We start from the raw sequence: 24,382 nt of genomic DNA, 5'->3' as shown, positions 1-24,382 counted from the left end.
ATTTACATTTCAAACCATCTGGTGGTGCAAGAGCCAGAGGCCACACACTTCTTTGGCAGGACATCCTAGGGAACACCTGTTTCAGGTGCTATGAAGGCAGCAAGGGGCCATGTTATTTAGTGGCCAGGAGTGCTGATGATTTCAGATTGGTGTTTGTGGTATCCTGGAGCCTTCCAGAAGCTGGCTGCTTTCAGTGCACCAAAGAGGTCCACTTAAACAGAAGAATTTATCGATTAGGAAATTATTTACCTTGAGATTGTTGGCTTTTTTCTTCTCAGTGCCCAGAGGAAAAAATTACATTTTCATTTCACATCAGTTTTACTTTCAGCAGGGCAAAACCATGGAAACAAGGACTTCAGAGTGCTTCCAAGCCTGTTGGACATAGAGCTGTACAGCACCAGGGAAATACTGGGGTGTCCAAATTACACAAATCCCCAGACCTGGGTCTGCATCAGTCCTTGTAAAAGTCTTGTTGTAAAGTTTTTCTTTTTTACCTACAGAAACAGACCTAAGGCAATGGCAGCTGAAAACCCTCACACTTTAAATCTAACAATTTATCTTCACAATATCCCTGTGGGTAGTGGTGGTGCAAACACCCTGGACGTACTCGCAGGGAAATGAAGCACAGAAAACCTGAATGCCCTAGTAAGATCCCATAAAGACCATGGTGGAAATAAAAAGCCTTAAAAATCAGGTGTCTCACATGCAAGTTTAGTGCTCAGACCAGAGTACCACAATTTTCCTCTCCTCTTTCTTTTCCCTGGATCCCCCAAAAGCCATTTTCTGCCCCAGCCACAACAGTGATGCAATGGGAACCCACAGCTTGCTGAGTCTCGCAGCACCCTGACAACACAACAGCAGCACCTACACATTACAACACCACTTAGGAGAGATGCACACACATGTAGATTTTGAAAATGTGTTGCATCCCTATTACTGTTTCAAGAATTCCTCCCCAGGAGCCTTGATGTTGCACACTGGTGTCAGCTGGCCCAGCTCCATAAGAACCAGGTGCCCCAGGAACAGGCTTCGCCCCAGGGACACATCCTAGAGCCCTGACTCAATTTAAGCATGAATTTGAGTCAGTGGAAACTTGTCTGAGGAAGGACTGAGTAAAAACCGCAGGGTGAGAGTAAAACAAGCAATGTAGATCCTGAGGAATTAGTAATAAAAGCTGCAATTCCAGCTGCACCAGGGGCTGTCATGGAAAAGGGGCTGGAAAAGATCAACTGCGGGCATCATGGAAAAGATGAAAGTCAGTAAAACTGAAAATGGTTTAAGACCAGGCCCAATATCAACAGCATAGATGTGATGGCTGCCAGTCCCCATCACAATGGCATCAAAATCCAATAAAAGAGCCCTGCCAGTGCACAGGGATAGGGATTAGCAGTAGGAGAGGACCTGAAATTCACTGCTCTTCAGTAAATTATCAGATAGCAGCAGTTGAGTAAAAAAGGTGGTGAGTTTGGTACCTACATATTTATCTTTAATCCCTGCTTCAGACCGAGTCTAGTAGTGGTCTCTGACAAAGGCTATTTTTTACAATTAAATTACACAAACTGAGCACAGCTTATTGTATTTACAGACACAGCCAGCAAACCTGTATTTCAACTACACTAATATTATAATATCCTAAAAACAAAGCACCATGGAATTTCAAGGCTCTGGGGATGCTCTTAACGGGCTGCTTTAAATCTGGTAAATATATACCTTTAATTTCTTCCCCAGACTTACTTCTTGTAAAATCCAAACATAACCAAGAGACGAGTACTCAAAGATCAATAAACATGTGGAAATATTATCCCAGAGGGAACATGAAAGCCATCTGCCCTTGACTCTCCCTGTACTCATCCCACAGATGTTAACAGTGAGAGATGGATGCTCTGGTGGCAGAAAAAAAAGTGGCAAACCCTCGTCCTGTTGGCATCAAAAGAAACCGCACATCCAGCCGGCCAGAGAGCTGGTTTTGCTAGGAGCAAATTAGCCCCGAGGCTAGCCAAGACTTTATCGGCTGGAAAGTCCCAGTCATGAGTGCTAGCTGCAAGGGGCAAAGGAAAAAAAGGCACCAGGGAAAGATCAGGCAGGACAAGCCTGAACATGTTCAGTTTGTCCTTCCTATGTTACAATTATATCCTCATTCCTCAGAGCAAAAGGCAGTTCAAAGACACAATAAATCCCTTTCTAGTCTTACGCTTCTCAGGAACGTCATGGAAACGGAACTGAAGTGGTTCCCAGAGATAAGGTGACAAAGTAAAATTAAACCCTTCCCTACAGCGACACTTTGGTAAAATATCAGCAGAGAAATAGAGGTACCATTCAGACACACCTATGGCATTTATCTGAGGAAACAGGACCGACCTTAGAGGTTTTGATTTAATGTACTGCTCCTCTGCAGCTGTTCCTTTCTTTGCATTGCCTCTAAGGTTCTTACTAACTTCATTTCATGGGCTGGATTTTATTGTCAGGAAATGTAATTTCGCATTTGGGGTACCTCTTAATAAATGCTTCAGTTTAGGTCCCAAGAAATTTGGGCTAAAGCACTGTAGAGCAAGGATGGCTTTGGAGAGCAGGCAAAGCCTGAGGGACCAGCTAAAGCAGCCACCAAACAGGAGATTTTTCAAAGCTTTTTCTTTCATCCCTTCAGGCCAATGGAGGGGACAAAGAAAAGAAAGAGAGCTGAAAGACAAGGCAGGAAGCACACTCAAGATGGACCTGGGAGGTCTCCAAGGGTGTTCCCACTCTGTACTGTGTCCCTCGCAAATTAAACTAAGCAAAGGCACAAGGCATAATGATGCCACAGGGACCAATTAAGTGTCAAGGAGAGAATAACTGGATCTTCAAATAAAAATATGCACTAAAAGCCCTACACAGCAAAACATTAGATAGCTGCAAATGTAGACATGGATGGAACAGACAGAAACAAAAGGCTCCATCATCTAGTACCAAACCACACAGAAGCTGTCCAGCACTTGTGCTGAAAGGTTATGATTAACTAAAATAACAGTGGCTTTAAAAAAAATTTAATCTGCTTAACAGCAAGACTTTGATAGAGTATGGAAATCACCCTGTCCATCATCCCAGCTCTCATTGCTGACGTGCATTCATGTTACTGTTATAACTTCAGCCTCACAAAGGACAGACACCTTTTTTTTTTACCATAACTGGGCTGCATGCGATTTTAATTACCCTATTGAAAAGCCATAAATATTTCAGACTGAGTCATTTTGGGTACACTGGATTTTTTCCTGCCTTTCACAACGTCAGGGAATTTCTTTCCACCCTGCAGCCCTCAGGAAAGGGGCACATGGCTGAAGGAGTCAGCAGTCATGAATAATCAGGGAGGGACTTCTCCAGAACAGGGCACCAATGTGAAGAAGTCTTTCTTCTGGGGCGACATTTGCATGACTGAAGGGTGACATAATAATTCCACAAACAAAAAAGGCTTTATACCCACATGGTGGCTTTCGAAACCTCTCTGCACTGACTTAGTCCTTCCCTTCTGTACAGCAGCATCACATTTTGGGGGCAGGAATTTAGGCCCCCTCTCTGCAGCCATGGCTTTATCTCATTCTTTCTGGCTAACGCAATCCTACAACTCACATTAGCAATGCCATTTTACAGGGCACGGCATTTCACTAAAGTGCTGAAGGATTTTATTTCTGCTCTGGTATGAGGGCATAAGAGGCAGCCAGAGACCTGTTTGGGTAAGGGAAACATCAGCATACAGGTGAAGGTGAGGCCAGTGCCTGAACACCAGCTTGCAGTGATGGAGCAGAAAGAAAAGGCAGAAATGGTATTGCTAGAGAGTGAAAAAGAAGCAGCATGCCAAGACCATGCCCCCAACCCCACAAAAAAAACAAAAAAAAAAACAAAAAAAAAAAAAAAAAAAACCAAAAAAAAAACCAAAAACAAAACCAAAAAAAACTAACCCAAGCCCCGTTAGAAAAAAAAAAAAAAAAAACCCCAAAAAAACCCAAAAAAACCAACCCAAGCCCCATTAGACACTTGGGAGCTCCTGAAAGAGCTATGCTGAAAAGGAGGTGCTGAAGTGCAGCCAGAGGAGCTGCGTGCCAGGGCACATCCTTGTGGAGGCACTGTGTGTGCCGCCAGGGCATCAAACTGGTGCTGGAAACGCAGCCAGGGTGTAAACACATGGTGCAGATGATCAGACTGAAGCAGAGCTATTGTTTCGCTTCCAGCATGGGCTGTTTGCCAGACATGGACCTCTGCTGAGAGATAACTGAAACACATTTGAAACTCTGGAGAAAATCCTTTGTTTTGGGGGTAGCTTGTTTTTAAGGAGAAGGCTGAGCAGTGATCTAAGGAGTAAGAACCAGCTAGTTCAGACACCCCCCACCCAAAAAGCATCTGGGGACTTCCAGAGCGGTGAAGCAGGCGCTGCAGGAAGGATGGATGCTGGACCAAGCCCAGCCTCCCAAGCCTAAGGGGATTCGCTCACGCTGCCGGGAGCGGGGAAGCCGTTTCTCACCAGGATAGGAAGTCGAGTGCTTGGCAACAAGGGAGGCAGCTCTCCCACAACTCTGGTTACGCAAACAGCTGCCTTCTGCTGGGTTTCAACATGCTTCACCGCTCCAAAAATAATTTCCTGCTTGATTTGATAGCATTAGCAGGAGCAGGGAGCGCAGCGTGAGCGGTTGTGCCGCTGCACACTGGCTGCAGGTAGCCACTGGGTTCCAGCAAAACCCTGATTCCTGTTTTTGGCAGGAGGGAAGGTGAGCAGGGCGATAGCATAAGCCTTCACTTCCTCTCTGAGGGGTTTTGACGCAAGCCTGGACAAAAGTACCTGTCACCTTTGTCCTTTCAGGCCCTTTTTCCAGAGCTGACATTCCCCAGCCCTTACAGCTTGTAACACTCATGGCCTGTCAGCAACACTCAGCAGCCAAGCAGGGATCAACGCCAACATAAAGTTCAACGACAAAATCACTGCTTGCTGGGTGATTAGGACCTGTGCTGCTCCTGGGCAGAGTTTCTGGTGTTCTCCCCCAGCACATGCAGCAAAAAGCTGCTATCATGCCTTCTTGCATTCCCCGGTGGATGACTTTGTGTCTGCTTTGGAGGTTGTTGGAGTAACACCAGTCCAGGCCAGTGCTTTGGGAACAGCAGCACTTGCCATTCCTAGCTGGACTGGAATTTGGATATCAAATTTTGCCCTAAGGTGCATCTGGTTTCCTGTTCCCTATTCCCAGCCCATCTGCATGCCCCTTCCCCAGGGCCTGCCTTGGGGGGACTCCTCCAGAGGCCTTCATCACATTTGGAAACCTTGAATAATGCAGAGTTAAAGCTTCCAAGGGCCAGCCCATCAGCACAGCACTCCATGGCCTGTGCCACACCAGCAGCACAGCACACCAACCTTCCCAGCTCATGGCCTCACACAGGGGTCAGCTGGTACCTTCCAGCTGAAGTGCAAGTCATGTTCAGCAAAGAGATGAAGCAGCAAACTAAAACTCAACGTCACTCATTAAAACAGCAGCTGCAGGATTTAGGGGTGGAGAGCACAACCACAAAAATCAGTGTGTTTTAAGGTAATCCTCTTATGATTTGAAAGCAAAATTGTGCAATGGCACATGTTTATGCTTATACCTTTTAAACTCAAAGAGATCATGAGGGACGATTCCATCTGCCCTGCACCACACAAGTCTTACCAACGTTGTTTTCCAGAGTCATTCTTTGAGCCACACAATGCTTTATGAAAGGTGTCCCTTGGCCCTGACTGGAAAAGTAAAATGGGTGATGAACACACCACTGCTTTTGGGGAGCTTCATCAGAAACTAACCTTGGAAGGTAAAGCCATCAAAAGAGAGGAAGGATCCTCTCAGCCATCCTGCACGGGACATCACTGCAGGATGACACCCCAGCTTTCACACACAAGACAAAATTTGCATCTGAGCTGACCCAGGGCCTCCCCTGTCACTGCCACAATAAAATGGAATAACCCTGCAAAGAAGGTGGCTCCTCAGCTACTAGAGGACCTGAGCTGGGTGGCAGGACAGGACTGGTGGGAAGAGTGTACAGGCTGGTTTCTGTGCTCAACTGACCCATGTCTGCAGCAGCTGCTGCTCCCACAGCCCCAGGGAGTGCAGATAAGCAGCAGTTCAGCTTTTCCAGACATAGCACAATCCCTGTTTACAGCCTCTGGGCTTGTCTTTTCAAAAGAAGGAGCTAGGTGTCTATTCTTGCAGGAAACCAGGTGTGTAAACAGTTCAATTAATATACCCAGCAAACCATGCTCTAGCACAGCAAAGAGGGCTAGTGGAGACAAGCCAAGAGCACAGGAGCCAAGGAAGGAAAATACTTTTAAAGAATACGCCTAATTAGAGATGGGCCTGGGCCAAAAGTTCATATTTGAACACCTGGAATAGCCCAGGGGAGCAGAACGGTAACCTGAACCCAGATCCACATTTTGTAATTCTCTCCTCTCCCAAATGAAGTAAAACCCAGCCCCAAACCCAGACCACAGTTGGTGCTACAGGTTTCCAAAAGCCAATGTCTGGAGATTTGGCTTTTTACTTTCAGCCTGGTTTTGGCCAAGTCATTGTGCTCAGCTGCTGGAGCCCTCTGTTCCTCTCACCCCACAGCACCCAGTGCCCTGCTGTGGGCCCACTGTGCTCCCCTCAAGAGCTGGCTCTTGTTCCCTGGCACCCGTCTGCTCCAGCAGCCACGGCACCCTCAGCACTGTGACCAAGCCCAGCTTGTCTCTGCACCCCCTTCTCCCTGCCCTCGCAGTCAACAGCTCCTGGTCAAAGCAAGAAGCCTGCCCTAACTCAAAGCCCAGTGGCTCCACTCATGCCTGTGAGAAAAATATTGACAGCAACCCCAAATTTTATGCCAAATCCCCAGATTCAGGGCTTGTTTTGAAAGGTACAACCTCCGTGTCAGGGAGAGCCCCCCCATGTCCTTTATGAGTTCTTGCAGAAGAAGCAGACTCCCTTTTCTCTCCCGCAGCTCAGTTCTCAAGAACAGACAACTAAACTTCTCCCACATCTTATCAACTCTTTTGTCTGTAGATTTTCTTTCTAGCAGAATCACATTTGACAAAGAAAGGTCAACCTGATCCCCATAAAATCACTCTGTCACAGGCACGTCACGCATTTCAGACAGCTTGCAAGGCTGACTAAACATTTACTTTTGGATGGCTCACTTCCAAAGTCCAGAAATAGATCCCAGTTCCCAGTAAAAGAGTGCCTGAGTGTGCCATCAGATGGCTTCACTGCCCTGTCAGAGCGTGCCATTTGCATTCCTGCACTTTCCCCCTCACTGGATGCCACCACTGAGCTCCCTGCACATCCCCCGTAGAGAGGTGAGGCCTTATCTCCTGGTAGGTATTTGTCACTCCTTTTTCCATCATCTGACCTTGGGTCCTTTTAGGCTGAGGTAAGTGACTAATGCACAGGGCTCTGGATTGCTTTCCCAGTGGGCACCCAGCCTCTCACCAGCATAGCTGGAGAAGAACAAATAGCATTTGCTCACACTGGATGCTGCAATATTCAGGGAAGAGTTTGTGTTCTGAAAAACCTTTAAACAATTCAGCTACACTGCTATTCAGAGCAGTTTTGCACCTTGGTTGTACTCTTGTAGCTATTGCAACCTTCATCTCCAAGAAATAAAATAAAATTAAAAAATACTAATCTGACTTTACACAGAAGTACAGGGGAAAAATTATATAATCCTTCAAGGGCCAAGAGCCTCTGTCTGCAAAGTGCTTGCCACACAGCACCCAGGCAAAATCAAAAATGATGCAACTTTTGGTAGAGTGTACAGATTACAATCAGGCAATTACACATCCCAGACCGTGTAATCACATGCAATGAGAACAGACGTGGGCGTAGTGTGAGGTGTGAGCCTGGTGTCACCAACCACAGGCTCCTCCACTTACCCAAAAGGAGTCATTCAACAAATGCTTCAAAAATTGCTTTTCTAAACATCACTAGATCCAGAAGAAGGCCTCTTTCTGTCATGAAAAGTAATTCCTGAAAGACTGGGAAACCACCAGGACTCCACTGGAAAACATTAGCTGGAAGAATTGATCTATCATTTGTCTCATATCCAACCGTGTCTGGACAGTTGGGAAAGGAAGGGGGGGAAAAACCCATCACACGCAAGACACAATCTGTTATACAGCTTTATATCAGAAAAGAGCCTCTCCAAGCTTCTGTAGGAAGTAAGTTTAAACATCTGATGCGTGAACATCCTCAGCTTTAATAACCATTACTGTCTTTCATCTCCCCTTTTTTAAAAGTCTCAGAACAGCTTTTAAGACTCTGGCCTCCTGTAAGCATTGCTCAGATGCTCCCCAGATGGCTTTTCCAAGGGGATTTCTAATTATTCAGGGTCTTTTAAAGAAATATCCTGCAGGAATCTTTTAGGTTTCTGGGGCTTTCCTTCCTTCCTCTACAAATTTCTTTACCCGGAGCTTGATTTAAAACCAAACTCAAGGGAAACACAATGACTTCAGTATGTCTCAGATCACATACCCTGGGGTAAAAGAGAATTGAACCAAATCCCATAAAAATGGTGCAGATTTCAAAGGGATTCACAATGAAGTTTTGTAAAGATGTAATTAGACCAAAAGTTTTAGCTGAGAATATAATAGAATAAAGGAACATTTAGTGAGACTGAGAATGTTAATACTGCATAGAGACCACAATGGATTCGATATGCAATCCCCTCTCCTCAAATAAAAATAAATTAAAATCGAAGCAACTGTTGCTGTAATAGCAGCTAAACAAGGAAACCTCTGATTCTCAAAAACTTTCACAGTTTTCAGATCCTGAACTACCTTAAATGGATCAGACTTCTAAAAGTGCTAAATTCCTATCTGATGAAAATCCACTTTAGACATCTCCAAGTGGGAGATGAAGAAAATCACAGTCATTTCTGGAAAGGCTGGCAACTGCTTCTGCATAAGAGGGCAGCTGGAGAGCAGAGCCAAACCCCTTACATGATGATAATGCAAAGCAAATAATTTCAATGAACATATAAGGCTTGTGTCTCTCTCAGGCCATCCAAGCCATCTCCCAAGCAATAGCTAATAACAAGACATGCTACTCTTCCCAAATCTGCTGCTGCATATCCCCCCCAAGTGGGATACAACCCCATAAGATGTTGTTTTGCCACCAGTAGATGCTGACTGGGCAAACTGGGAGTGTCTCAGCGTGTCCTATGGAACAGACACGCTGCTGGTTCAACACACAGTGCTAAGCCCTGTGCGCTAATGGACTGTCACCATAGTGTCTGGCCCCTCAGATCCCACCACGAGCATTTCCCTCCTCCAGGATCAGTACCTTTGTTTGCCAGCAGTGCTTATGGCAATTTCCTGCCCTGCTTGGCACAGCACAGGGCTCAGCCCAAGCAGTAAGAAGCTTGTAATCTGAATGCTACAGAGAACATTTGATAGAATCACAGAATGACTTGGGCTGGAAGAGGCCTTAAAGATCACCAAGATTGCCATGAGCAGGGGTACATCCTACTAGATCAGGTTGCTCAGAGCTCCATCCAACCTGGCCTTGAACACCTCCAGGGATGGAGCACCCACAATGCCTGTGCCAGTGTCTCAGCATTCTCACAGTAAAGAGTTTATTGCTAATATCTAATCTAAGCCTGCCCTCTTTGAATTTAAAGCCACTGCCTCTTGTCCTGTCACTACATGCCCTAATAAAAAGCCCCCTTCCATCTTTCTTATAGACCCCCTTTATGTACTGGAAGGTGCTTTAAAGTCTCCCCAGAATCTTCTCTTCTCTAGGCTGAAAACCAGCAACTCTCTCAGCCGTCTTCATAGGAGAGGTGCTACAGCCCTTGTGGCCCTCCTCTGGATTCCTCCAATAGGTCAACATCCTTCTTATGCTTGGGCCTCCAGAGCTGGATGCAGCACTCCAGCTGGTCTTGAGAGTGGAGTAGAGGGGCAGAATCCCCTCCCTCAACCTCTCACCACACTGCACTTGATGCAGCTCAGGGCACAGTGGGCCTTTTGGGCTGCAAGTGCACATTTCTGGGTCATGTTGAGATTTGTCTTCTAGAGCAGAAGGTCCTTTCTCCCAGTTCCTGCTTTTGCCTTCTTGTCTCTGACTTGTGCAAGTGGCTGGGGCACTTGCCAGTGAAGACTGAGGCAAAAACATCATCCATACCTCAGCCTTCTCCATGTCCCATGTAACCAGGTCTCCCATTTCCTTCTGGAGAGGGTCCATATTTTCCACTATCATCCTGTTATCAATCACGTGCCTATAGAAGCTTTTCTTGTTGCTCTTGATGTCATTGGTCAGATTTAATTCTCTCAGGGCTTTTGTTTTCCTAACCTGATCCCTGTCTACTTAGATGATCTTTCTGTATTCCTCCCAGGTTAACTGTCCTTGCTTCCACCCTCAGAAGGCTTCCCTCAGACATCCTCTGTTTGAGATTTTCCAGGAACTTCTTGTTCATCCATGCATTTTTGCCTGACAACTTTGTTGGGATACATCTCTCCTAAGCTTGCAGGAGGTGATTCTTGAATATCAACCAGCTTGTTCAGACCCCTCTTCCTTCCAGGACTTTATCCCATGGCACTTTACCAAGCAGACTCCTGAAGTGGCCAAAGTCTGTTCTCCTGAAGTCCAGGGCAGGAAGGTTGCTCTGCACCCTCCTTGCTGCACTAAGGTTTTCAAACTCCACCATTCCAGGGTCACTGTAGCCAAGGCTGTTCCTGAGCTTCACCTTCCCCATCAGCTTTTCCTATGCTGAGAACAAGGTCCAGCATAACACTCTCCTCACTGGCTCCTGTATGAGTTGGAGCAGGAAGTTCTCTCCCCTTCTGCACTGCTTATGGCCAGATATGTTGTCCCTCTCAGGATCAGAGCTTCTGAACACGAAACCACTCCTGTCTGAATAGAGGATGCCATTTCCTCTGTCCATTTCCTGGCTGGATGGCCTACAGCAGACCCAGACTATAATGTCACTTGCCCTGTCCTCCCTTTAGTCCTGACCCATGAATCCTTGGTCCTCTCTTCATCCATCCCCAGGCAGAGCTCCATGCAGTGGCTCCATGCAGTCCAGCTGCTCACTGACAGGACTCTGAGGAGCTCCAAGAAGTTTCTGATGCTGGAAATACCTTCTCGCTTGGCTGCACTATCCCATGGTTTGTCAGGTGAAAGAGACAAGCCCCAACCAGTGCCAGGGGTAGCCTGGAGATGGCCATTCAGAAACTCCTTTGCCCTCTGGCCACGTCCACTGCCCAAATGCTTCACATACCTTTGGCTCTGATGGTGTGGCTGTGAGCAGGGTTTCATAAGGAGACTGTGAGCCAACAAAAACCCTGGGTGGGGCTGCGGAAACTGGTGTTGTTCATGAGAAGGTCACACCAGTTTTATTTCATTCTAAACACCCCATTCAAGCAGTCTGGCCTTCAGCCTGGCACCTTGTGACAATGGGGTATTGCATCTCCTCAGCCACCCAGCAGCAAGAAAAGCACCAGGAATGGCTTAAAAGCCAAACCAAAGTCTTACAAAAGGGCTGCTTTTCCACCCATCCTTTACAGCAGGCACATTTCAGGCAGGAGAAAACCAGGAAAGCAGCAGCAGCAGACATGCTGTCCCTTCTTCTCCTGTGGCAAATGAAGTTCTGTTTTGGAAACACTCCTTCCTTGCAGCCCAAGCCCCTTGGTGCCCTAATCTTACTGCCCCTGGTGACACAATACATCTAAAATCACTCCTGTCTCCTGCAGAGCTTCACTCCTCATCTCCCTAACTCCAGGAGTCTTAACTCCTCCCAGTCCACCCTTCACATGCCACATCCGCACATTTCTGTTCATCCTGACCTTCCCTCCCTCCCTTGTCTGATAGTCCTTCCCACACAAGCACCACATCCTTCCTGCCCTGGCCTCACCACAAAGCTGGGCTTGTTCACTGAAGCGGATCAGAATGAAACATAAGCATGACCCTTTGAATCAAAAGGATTAGGAGACGTAAAGGAGAGGGCTGGCTGCTTGAATATGTACAAACACAAAGGGAGGAAGGTAAGGCCACCTCAGGTTGCCCTGGAGGTCCCTCTGCAAGACCTTGCTGGGCTCAGCCTCTGGGACTCTTCCATGACAAAAAAAACCCCTAACCTGGCACTGGCTCTTTACAAACAACTAAGAAAGAAAGGGGGGAAAAAAAGAAGAGAGAAACAAGCCCCCCAGAATGGGATGGTAATTGGGCTTACAAAGACTCTGCCTGTCCAGGGCACCAGGGGATGAAAAAGAGAACACATCCAGGAAAAGCAGGATGTATTCCCTCAAGGTAGTAGATATTTGCATGAGCATACCTCGTGATAGAGAAAGTCTGCATCCCAGAGGCTGTATGATCTAAATAGCAATATTGTAAATGTATTGGATGAGGGAAGGAAACACTATCTCATTGCCCTGTGTTATGCATGAGAAACAGCAGTGCAGAGGGATGGGATAACTTACTCGCATCACTGGAAAATCACAGCAGAGCCAAGTCCCAAATCCCAATTCAGGGACTTAACCACAAGCTGTTCTGTACTTTCTATTTTCTGTTAACAAAGAAAACAGTATTTTCCTGGATTTCAATCCCCAGTGATACTGCTGGATTTGCTGCCCAGTCATGAAATGGTCCAGGAGTGGGAAGAGCAGATGAAGCTCTAGTGAGTCATGAGCAGACACTGCCTCATTGTGCAACCTGGGCTGTGAGGGTCATGTTCAGCCCTCCAACTCGACTTCTGCTAGCGAGGCCAGACCTAAAATACCTTGCGCCTTTTCATAGAATTCCCATCTTTTCATTGTGGTTTCATTGTGGGTGTCTTGCCCTCACTTTTTACTTATTCCTTGGGGCTGTTAAGCCAGGCTTCACAAGAAAAATCAGCCACCACCTCTGCACAGCCTAAAAGGGACACAGTTAACAAACAGACCAGGCAGGGCTGTGCACTGCACAGGCACCCAGGGCTTTCCAAGCATCAGGAGAGGGAAGCAGTGTTCAAACATCCATAATTGTTCAGCAGAGCTGACTCCACAAACACACACGCTTTTGATTGCGGTCTGGCGACCACGCACACAAACCAGGGTTTCGCTCACCCACCGCCCCCTCACTTTCTGACTCCAGGCATGGGGTGGCGAGGCAGGGCAGCCTCCCCCAGTGCACAGGCATGATGAAAGCTGGAAAAGGCAGCAGGGAAATTTCCTTAGCTCCCCTGGAGATATCCTTCTCCCTCTGCCTTTTATTTTCTGTCTGCCTGTTTGTTTGGATAACTGCTGTCAGCCCATGGAGGGAAACTAGGCAAATCCTGCCAGGAGTCCCTCTTCCCATGGCTCTGGTGCAACTCAATCTCCAACAGCCCCCAAACCTCAGCTCTCTGTAAGCAGCACAAACCAGTCACAGGAGAAAGCTTCAGATATTTGGTGGGTTTTTTCTAAAATGCATTTTCACCATGGTTACTTTGGGAAAATGAAGCAACTAACCTCTAAAGGTAGAGATGCCCAGCAGGTAGGAGGGTGCTATGGGGAAAAGGGACAGGTGGCCATCCCCTGTGAGTGGCACAGCCTCACTCACAACCCTCACAACATAATCCTGCAGAAGGCTAAGTGAGAATGAGGGTTTTGAAAGAAAATGCAGCCTGATAAGGCTGAGGAAGGGGCTGCCAACAGCCCCTCCATTAGCTCCACCCAAGCCTAGCCCTCCTTGAGGGCAGCCACAAGGCACAGGCTCTCCCTCCCACGAGCTGCTGGCTCCTGTGCTAAACCCCACTCTTCCTCCCTTGGGAAAGGGCCCCACCTACGGGTGAAGGACCAAGGAGGAGCTCTTGGCTCTATCATCACACCTCCCTGCACTGCACTTCAGACCAGGGGTTGTAGGGAGAGCACAGAAGAGCCAGGTTTGCTGAAGATGGGCTAAGGGGGAACAAGGGCACCTTTGCAGCAACAGTGCCATCTTCCAGTGGGTACACAGCAGAAAGCCAGGGGACCCAAACTTAAAAATTGGTGGCCTAGGTGTGGGAGGCAGGTTAGAGGTTTGCAGGAAGGAAGAGCTGGAGAAGAGCTCAGCGCAGAGCTATCTGTTGTATGACTGCAGCACAGACAGAAAACTACTCAGAACCTGCATCCTGGTGGCTTTTGGTGAGTTCACAATCCAGCATCAAACTCCAGGACCTCGACCACAGGTACAGTGTGCTGATGGCCAGAAATGCATCCTGGGACTTGGGGGTCAAGCAAGAAAAAGCTTAGGAAGCAGTCTGTTCCCTGAATTGCTTCAGGACTGCTTCATGAGGAGGTAAAGGATGCTGTAGAACCACCTGTGCCTCTCTGTCAACCACAGAGTGTGAACAGCAAATTCAGGTGTAGTTGTCCCCCCTGTAGATGTCTAAGATTAGATGAACTCCACCAAAAGTGCACTGAGGTATTTCTTAGGTTCAAGAATAGGTTAAACAAGTTATCAGAACTAGAAAATTCTGGTGGTGGGAATAGAGGACACAAGTGCCCTAAACCTGACTTCTTCAACAAGCTGTTGAAGGATAATATCCATGATCCTCTATCACAGAATTTACAGATAAACTCCGGGGCCATGTCTTCCAAATTAAGACAGCTGCCATGCAGAGGAAGTGATAAGAAAAAACCCTTAGATTCTGTTTTGTTTTTTCACAGAAGGCCACAGCTGAGGGCATCTGCACCTTTCCCAAGCTGTCAGTTCCTTGACAAACAGCCCATTTCCTCTTCTGTCCCCATTCCTGCCAGGGCACCACAGAGCTCAACCAGCAGTGACAGACCATGGTGCAGATTATGGATGACTTGCTTGCTGGCAAGCAGACTCCACCTCCTGTTCTCCCAAGTGCCTTGACACAAAGGACAAAGCAATGCCTGTACAAGCGTCACCAGTCCCTGCTGCTTGGCTGATCTGCATCATCCCAGGCAGAGAAACATCAGAGTTTTTGCTGGAAGGGAGCAGGAGCAGCTCTCAGAAGCAGAATGCCCTGCTTTGTCCCGAAATGGAGCATAACCCTTTCACCCTCTGCCATGCTCCCACCCGCCTTCCCAGCTCCCAACCTTCAGTCCTTTCAACACCCACAGTTTTTCCACTCTGCCACGAAGCCATGAGAAATTCCCTGCCAGAGGACTTTGTTCAAATAGGTTTTTGAAAAAAAAAAAAAAAAGTACAATTCCCTACTCCAGGCAAACAAGCTCCTTCTTTTCCCTATAAGGAAGATGGATAATAGCAGAGCCAGGGGGATCCCAACAAACTATCCCCAAAGCCTGCTGTAATCAAAAGAATAATTGCTCCAAGAGATTTAAGCCTACAGCTGAGTCACTAAAATGAAGAAACTTCTCCGTGTCCATAGAAAGCAAACAATTCTTGGGTGATGCAGCAGAGATTCTCTACAGCCTTGTTAGAAGGAAAGAGAAAAGCAGCCAAATATAATTAATCATAGTCCCAGAAGAAAGGATGAAATCTCTGTAATTAACTACCTAGACTCATCTTTCCACTTTTGAAAACAAATCCAGCTGCCTACTTCCAACCTTTCACCCACAGGGCTGCCACAAAAGTCTGCTGCAAACACCAAGCCACCTCCCTTTAGGGGTGCACTCACCTGCAGCAAATGGCCCCACAACAGCTTTGCAGAAAGGGAGGGAGAACCTCTGCAGAGTGCAAACAGAACTCCTTTTCTTAGTAACCTTTTGTGGATGAACTCTTAGGGAGTTTGCACTCCCCCAGAACCTGTGCAGCCCTCAGCTGAGTTACAGGTGTTATTTTCAAGCTGAAGGTATTTTATATCCACAACACTGACCCAACTGATCAATTACCAGAAAACCACAAAAAACCACAAAAAACCAAACAAACAAACAAACAAAAGAAACCCACCAAAACAAAACAAAAAACAAAACAAAAAAAAACCAAAAAAAAAGCCCCAAAACAAACACACAAAACCAGGAAAACACTTTCCAAATGGTTAGGATTACAACTGCTTGTGTTAATAAATTGGCTTATACTTCATCCTCAGGTGGTGAAATTTGCCTGACCAGCAAAGTTTTGGAAAACATGGGGGGAAAATGTAGCACTTCAAAGAGAAGAAGAGGAAGGGCTGGAGCTGGTGGTTAGAGTTTAACAGTGGAGGTCAGGATCTAACACCCAAAAAATCCTATGCAAATCAGAACAAGACAGTCAACTTCCCCAGGGCTCCCTTAATAAATAAGGATTGACAAATATTATTCCAACAATGAAAACAGTAACAGACCAGTTCTTTAGGTCAAATACATCAATGGTAAATACAATACAGAAGAATAACACCAAAATGACATCAGCTGAGGAACTGAGACCGATTTCTATTCCCTCGCTTGTGTACAAAGCACTGCTAACATATGAATAATGCTGTCAACAACACATGGGGAATGTTGGCCAGCTTTGTGGTGAGGGAAAGCAAAGAACAGAGTGGACAGAAATCTCCAGCTTTGCTCTTCCATGACATAGCAGAAATTATTCTTTTCAATGCAAGGTGATCGGGTCATTCTTCTGGGGAAAAAAATGGAAGTGATTACGCAGCTCCAAGTACAGCTGGAGCCTTCCTGTACAAATGTGGGAAAGAAGGAGGGAGCCAGGCTGTGGGACACAGCAGCAAGGCCAAGGAGCCTCGGGCATGTCCCTAGGGCAGCACCCGCTCCTTTCCCCAGGTCGGGGCGGCAGACACAGCCGGAGGGGATGCGATGCTCCAGGCACAGAGCTGCTGTCAGCTGAATTCCTGCTCTCCACCGGTACCAGCCAAAAGCCCGGTGGATTGTTCCTCTAATCTTTGCACTGAAATCTGGCAGACATCTAAGCACGGTGGGGTTTGGCTGCAGCAAGCCTCGCTACCGAACACCCGGAGCGGCTTCCTAAGCCTGAAGCTGCTGTTTACCACATCGGATCAACCCTCTGCGCGCAGCAGGGCGCTCAGGAGGGCGCTGCCAGCACGGTACAGCTCCTCCCGTGCCAATAGCAATTCCTATGGTCCTTCCAGGAGGATGCACAGATCCTCACGGAGGAGACCAGGCGCTGCTTTCCCCAGCCCGGCTGCAGAGCAGCCCCAAGCGCGGGCTCTCGGCTGCCGGGCAGGAGCAGCGGGCTGGAGCTGCCCTCCGCAGGACGCAGGGGAACAAGCCCTGCACGGGAAAGCCAGGAGCTAGCTCCTTTTCCACACGCAGCTGTGTTACTATCCCGTAATTACGGACAAGGTTCACTTGTCTCAGCGTTGTGCTGCAGACACAAAGTTTAAGGTCCAGAAGTGCTTTCAAAGTGAGCGAGGAGTCTGGAAGCCTCCCGTTGTCTGACAGCACCAAGCCCTAACATGCAAAAGCTACACTGCCTTCAAGTCAGTGTCCCTGACTATATAATGACACAGGAGAGGTTCCCTCCCCCTAGTGCTTTTCTATAAACCTGTGACTGATGCACACACTGGAAAGTGAAACCCCATAAATTTTTGCTATATAGCAATGCTGCTTCTATGTTGATGTTTAAATATGGGCATATAACCAAAGCTGAGAACTGAGGTAACCTTTACTTTCAGTTAACACATAAAGGTCTATAATCACTGTATTTGGTTAAAAATAATACTTATTAAAACCAGCACTCATCCTGAAACATCTATAAATACCTTTAAATGCTGATCAGTATGTTTCCAATTTTAATTTTATGTAACCATGTAATAACTACAAAATGAATCCTCCTGATCAGTTTTGTGTCATTAGGCCAACACTGCCAAGGTACAGCAGCCAACAGGTTTTAGGGCTGCTCCCTAAGGTTACAAGGTTACTGTGTTCTCCTCAACCTATGAAAGGATTTCACATAGTAAATTGCATCACTGCAGCACCTGAATGCACAGTGGGATTCAGAGAGTAACACACAACACCCCACATCATAATCCACTGTGCCCCATGCAAACACCCAGGAGATTCATGACCATTCACAGTCCACAGAGCTTATGGCACTAGGACAAGGATGGGAGTGATATTTACCCTCTATCCTATGCTGTAGAGTTATTTTAACATGAGTCTGCAGAGACAAACATCCATAGCAAAGAGAAGCAGAGCAAAACAAAAACCTGAATATCCACCAGGGACTCTTTTCCCCCACCAGAGGAATGCTGGGGAATCCTCCAAGGAGATTACAGCCACATGCACTTCACTGCCTGCAAAATTCTCTGACACACCATACCTTTTGAGCATTTATTCCCTACTGCAGAATGTAAGAGAAGGTGGCAGCCTGCTGTGGTGTGCCAGGCTGTGGAAAGTCCACATGGAATTGTCAGGTGTGTGCTTCATCTTGCTGTGACAGGGTTACACTTCCTCACTCTCTTCCCCCACTGTCCCAAGCTTCCCTTCCCCTTTCCCACAGTCTTACCCTATATTGAGCATCCTCCAAAGACACCATTTTCTCCACAAGTTTCACAGTGCTCCCGATTTCCATTTCTCAGTTGTACAATATAATTTCTTAAAAGCTGCTTTTCAGCACACTCAGATCCAAAGACAAGACAATCAGGAGATACAGATAAAACAGAAAAACAGATAAAATCCACTCCTCAATCTAGTTTTTAAATGTATTTAAGTAGGCAGTAGGTGAGATTTTCAACAAGATCTCCTTGAAAACAGTGGAAGTATTCTTTGTAGCAGCATGGAAAGCAAAATGTTGAGTTCTGGTACGGTCCTCTACTGCCACCAGGAGTAAAACAGCATCAAAAGCTGCAGGGCAGCAAAATATCCCTTAGCAGCTCCCTCAATGATGGCAACAAAATCAGTACCAAACAAGTGGATCACTCACCCGAATTTGGTGGACAGAACACCTCCCACGGCAGAGCCAGCAATGATGCCCACTCCAAAGCAAAAGCCCAGCTTCCCTAAAGCACCAGCACGTTGGAAAGGAGTGGTCATATCTGTAATAACCTTCTGAGCACCTGTAGGGGGGAAAATATCCCTTAAAAGAACCTTACCACAGGGTTTGAGCAGATGCCCCAGCGGTTCCCATGGTTTTATTGCTAAGCCATTAAGAGCTTTTTGGGTTTTTAGTTTTGTTGGGTTTTTTTTTCCAATTAAAACTTTTCTGTGATGGTTTCTGGTTAGAGGCAATTTCCCCAGCTTTTAATTTTCATATTTTGCATGGAAGAGGGCTTCCAAATGAGCACTGTCAATCTCCTCTGGGAGCCCCATAGTCCATCAGTTTTGAACACAACAGCCCACCAGTCATGAGAAACAGAACCATTCAAACCACTCAAATAAACTCACAAGTGACAGGAAGCATTATCAATTTGATTCATCTTGCATGAGTTACATGGACTTCAGCTACTAGAAGTTTATGTCTTTCACATGAAAAATATAGGAAACATCAGCCAAAACAGAAAAGCTTGGTGGGTAATGGAAGGTATTTTTGTAATAATGTTTAATTTTTACCAGTGTGCTCATTTTACCAGGAGAAAGGGAAAAGCTTTTGTGTAAAATATCCTGGCTGCAAGAAGCCAGCTGAAAAGTCTGGGGTAACACTGCTGCCAGCAAGTGACTTGCACCCATGTCTGGATGACCAAGGCCAAACAATTCCCTCAAGACTCTACAGGAAGATGTTACTGGAACTCAGACTAATAAGCACTGCTTCCCACAGGCAGTACACCTGCTGCTTCATGTTCCCACCATTTCACTCCTGAGGACCCTCACATGTTCCTCCTGCCTTCCTTCATGCTGTTGAACCTGTTGACTTCCTCTAAAACAAGCAAGAAGGGGAGGAATCAGGCAGGAAAAGCAATTTGGAAAGCTACTCATCCCTGACCAACATTACCTGGTATCCCATGCATGAACACTCCTGGCAACCTGGAGAGGAAGAGGAGGGGGATGTTGGTGGAGAGGGAAATAAGCAGGAAGAAGATGCTTCCAGATGCACAGGAGAGAATTAAAGCTGCTCGGGCACCAAACTGGTCTGCAAACCTGGCACAGAAATGGCACAAGGCTGTCAGTTTTCTATTTAGGTGGAAAAAAAAAAAAAAAAAAGACTTCTCAATAGTAAATCAGTTATGCTCCTATTTAAGGAAAAAAAACAACAAACAACCACAAACCCCCCCAAGCCCCAAAACACAAACAGGCAAAAACCCCAGTCAGATCAGGTTTTGACCCAGCTCTAACTCTTTGCTGTAATTCAACTCCAAAAAGCTTAAAAAGCTTAAGCTGGACAAAGTCTGAGAATACCACAGAAAGGGTTCTGAGCAACAGGGGCTAAGATGACTATAAAACAGGCCTTAGATAGAGTTTCTCATTACAGTTCCTTCTTCCTTCCCTTTATTTAAGCTGCCTATTACAGATAGCAAATGAATATTACCTTGCATAGCAATTAGTTGTGTTTACACTAAGAGGAACAGCCCCCTAAAAATGTCAGCGTTGGTCTACAAACAGAGCTAAGCTTAAGAAATTAAAAGGTTTTGTGCTGAGGGAGAGGTACAGGTCAAAACTTCGCTGTTTACATGTAAGCCAGGGCAGTTTACATTTGCTGTTTGTAACCTAAAGACCACAAATTATTACATTGTTGGTGTGGGGATTTTTTTGTTTTGTTCCTTAAAAGTAAACACAGTGCTTTATCTTTTCATGTCTGTTTAGGAGCATCAGGCAAGAACATGAAAAACTGAGCTAAGAAACACATTCTCTCTTATCCCCTTTCTTTATATTTTCTATTTAATCTGTCCCTACACTGACATCAAAGTAGTCTCATGTCTAGAAAAATCGTTTTTATCTCAAACCTACATTGCAAATTTTGGCTTCAATCTGGCTAAGGACACCTTCAGTCTCAGTCAGATTCTGGTTTGCCATTTTCCTTCCCTTCACCAGTGACTCTGGATATTAGTGAATGACACGCAGGGAGGAGAACCAGATTTCAGATGGCACCAGATCCAGGACAGAAATACTACTCTAGGTTTGTGTATTAATAGGAAAAGCGTTAAAAGTGGGCCCTTTGCACCATCTCCATTCTTAGGAATGCATGTCCTGCCAAGCAGTAATGTAGAATCAAATGTTGCTGTTATTTATTTGAAGATGTGTGCAAGGGCTGAGATCAGATCCTCAAAGTGCCACACTCCATGTACCAGAGGGTCCTGTAGAGCTCCCAATCTACATCAGCCAGAAAGTAAATTTCCTGCAGGTAAACTGAAGCAGCACACACCAGCTCCCTATCCTTTTATTAATTTGCTGATCAGTAGCAGGATCAAGAAGAGAAGTTAGATTTTCTCAGTCCCATTTTAGTTTTCTGTCACTGAAATACACACATTTTTCAGGTTTTTATTTTTCCTGGTCTTTAGGAATGTATTCTCCCACCACTCAAATTTTTTAGGGCAATTTGCATTTCACTAGGAACAGGAAAGTCTGTTCAATGGGATAAAGAGGTAGAAAACCCAAGTATTTTCCACTCTTTTCTTATTTTGATAGCTTGAGTTTATAGATATTCTTAAAATATTCTTAGAAGTTGTTAAAGTCCATGCAAGTCTAAATTTGTATTCAACATGGATGTAGATTCAGCTGATGAAATGACACCACCTTCATTTATAGTAATTGACAGCTCTTACCATCTTGTTGGGTCCTCCTTTTTTTTTTTTTGTTGTTGTTGTTGTTTTTTGTTTCCCAGTCACAAAACATTTCTAAGGTTACACATGGCTATAAAAAATTTGCAGGATCAAGCTGTTAGGACCTGGGCTCAGGAGTCTGGTGGTTCAAGCCCATTCCCAGGATATTGTTACACTTAAATGTGTGTCATTAAAATGTAGCTAAGTTAATATAAAGGCTGCTTCTATGCTGCAGTATTTCTAACAATAGCATTTATTTTTCCCTTGCTCATTATGAAATCCTCAAACATTTCAACAGGACCACAAAGCAGAATGAAATTATTTTTATGAAAGTGTAAAAATGCCTGGCCTTTTTCAGCTATGTAAAGGGTCATGAGAATGATTCTCACTTACCTTCCAAAAATGTAACCTCCCACGAGCTGGAGCACACCAAAGGTGGTCTGGAGATAGCCAAACCCCACCGAATCCAAACCTAGGCTCTTTGCCAAGTACTAAAAATGAAAAAAACCACAAAAAAAAAAAAAAAAACCCACAAAACAAATAAATGGAAAAGAAGCATACTATATTTACAAGTACTAAAAATGAAAAAAGACCACAAAAAAAAAACCCCCAAAAAACAAATAAATGGAAAAGAAGCATGCTATATTTGTGAATAAAATCTCAATATCTGTATGGAGAGGATCATAACTCCAAACAACCACTTCCTTCAGTTCCCTGCTCCTAAGAGGAAATCTTCATTGGGCCAGACACTGGCAGCTTAATAAAGACCAAATGTCTCTATCCCACACCCTGAAGGACAGGGAGATGTGATCAAAATCATCCATTTTGCACCAGCTGGCAAGTTTGTATCACCATTTACCTATGCAGTTCAACACAGCTGAACTGCTAAGGGGGATAAGGGAGGTTTTAAATGCCTTGCTGCCTCCAGACCCTGCACCTGGAACAGCCCAGCCACCCTCTGGGAGATACCTGTGGAAAGGTTCTGGAGCTGTTGTTTAATCAAGCAAGCCAGAATCAATGAAAGTACAACGTGAGCAAATATTGCCTTTACTAGATGGCACACCCACAGCCTGAGCTTGCAAAAAACACAGATGCACACGTTGAAGAGCCAATGGGCAGTTATTTCTGATTCATGTTTTTGTTGTGTCATGCTTTTGTTTTGCCTGGAGGTGCAGGGAGACCTTATCTCTCTCTACAACTGCCTGAAAGGGACTGGGAGCCAGATGGGGTCAGTCTCTGTTCACAAGTAACTAGCAATAGAACATGAGGAAATGACCTCAAGTTGTGCCAGGGATGGTTTAGATTGGATATTGCAAAACATTTCTGTACTGAGAGGCTTGTCAAGCACTGGAACAGAGTGCCCAGGGAAGTGGTAAAATCACCATTACTGAAGATATCTCAAAAATGTGTAGATGTGGCACTCAGGGACATGGTTTGGTGGTGGACTTGGCAGTGTTAGGTTTCTGACTGGACTCAATGACCTTAAGAGTATTTTCCAACCAAAAGTCCTCACTGATTCTATTAAAATCAGATACAACCAAGTCCAGTAAGTGAGAAGCAATGAATCCCACTCAGCTGGTTAATTACACACTCAGAAAAACTCACCTTTGATCTGAAACCTCTGCTTCCTGGTAGCTGTTGGATGGGTCACTCTCACACTCCGTGCAAGAAGACACAAACTACATCAGCTTCACCCAGAGCTCTCGGGCCAGGAAAGGGCTCTGGCTGCTGCTGCAGCCCAAGTAATAAATCAGCTTTTATGGCCTGGCTGTACCCTGGACAGAGACACAGCCTGCCTGTTTGGTAAGAATACCAAGTATTCCTTTCAGTTTCAAGGATACCTTTCCTCTTTCCTGCTAAAAACTATATTCTGGCTTTGCTGGAAAGCCACAGAGCCTGGCATTGAAGAAAAAGTGCTGTGGAGCAAGAGAACCCATACTCACAGGCATGACTCCCATCTGCATGAAGAGAAAGGTCAGGTCTAGGGCTGCAACCACATAGGCAACACGAATCACTTGCCGCCTTTTGGCCTCTCCCAGGGTGTCATTCCTCATTCCTGAGGCTTCTTCCTCACCTGCAGAGCTGGTTTTTGCATTCATAGCACTCACAGAAAGGCTTGCTGCAGGACGGGCTGGAAAATGACACGGAGGCACTCGCTAGCTGCGAATGTGAAGTGTAGATAAGGGGCACAAATTGTGTGCACAGTTCAAAGCTTACAGTGCAAAAGGTGCTGAGCCAGCATGCCACGGATTTAATGTTTCTTTCTTTCTTTCTTTCTTTTTTTCCCCTTTTCCCTTTGCTTGCGTGCTAGGCAGGATCAGAGGTAACCATGCATCAATCCACGGATCTGGTTCTTCAGCCTTGTGGGCTCACTGCCCCAAGCGCCATCACAACAAAAATCAGCTGGAGTGTCCCAGCGAAGTGAAAGTGAACATTGCCCCAAACAAGAGCATGTGATAAGCTCTTCAACTCTTAACTGCTTCGCTTCCTTCACTTTTACTGCCCCTGGTGGCTCAGGAGAGAGGACTGTTTTAATTCTCCATGAAAGGCACTTTGCTTTTATTTTTGGAGGTTGCAAGTGAGGCTTACAGCAGAACAGCTAATTCCAATTCCTGCAGATTTATACAGACCCTGGAACAAACACAACCACAACTCTTGCATGTAGTCAAAGCCCCTCTCATCACCTTTTCCTGAGCCATTTTCCCTCCTTTCCAGGTGCCGCAAATTTATAGTAATTCTGAGCTAACAAACGTTCACATGTGACTCCACTCAAACTACAGATTACCAGCCAAGGTCAAAAACATTTTTAAAAAAGTATTAAATCCATACAAATCACGAGGCTGACTGC

General features: G+C 45.8%; 1 protein-coding gene across 1 annotated transcript in view; it reads right to left on the bottom strand.

The window, feature by feature from the left end:
* Positions 1-23,636, bottom strand: part of SLC22A18 (solute carrier family 22 member 18) — a 58,709-nt gene extending 35,073 nt beyond the window's left edge. The window contains exons 1-4 of the mRNA XM_041415120.1: positions 23,478-23,636; positions 21,928-22,025; positions 19,770-19,915; positions 18,765-18,897 (exon numbers count right to left, since the gene is read on the bottom strand). Coding sequence (XP_041271054.1) covers positions 18,765-18,897; positions 19,770-19,915; positions 21,928-22,025; positions 23,478-23,633 — 533 coding nt within the window. The 5' untranslated portion in view covers positions 23,634-23,636. The remainder of the gene's footprint in view (positions 1-18,764; positions 18,898-19,769; positions 19,916-21,927; positions 22,026-23,477) is intronic.
* Between the last annotated feature and the right edge of the window lie 746 nt (positions 23,637-24,382).

This window comes from Onychostruthus taczanowskii, unplaced genomic scaffold, assembly GCF_017590055.1.
Source record: "Onychostruthus taczanowskii isolate IOZ18803 unplaced genomic scaffold, ASM1759005v1 scaffold49, whole genome shotgun sequence".
In the NCBI taxonomy this organism is placed as follows: domain Eukaryota; kingdom Metazoa; phylum Chordata; class Aves; order Passeriformes; family Passeridae; genus Onychostruthus; species Onychostruthus taczanowskii.
Note: the sequence above shows the minus strand (reverse complement) of the source record. Positions and strands in the feature narration are given on the sequence as shown.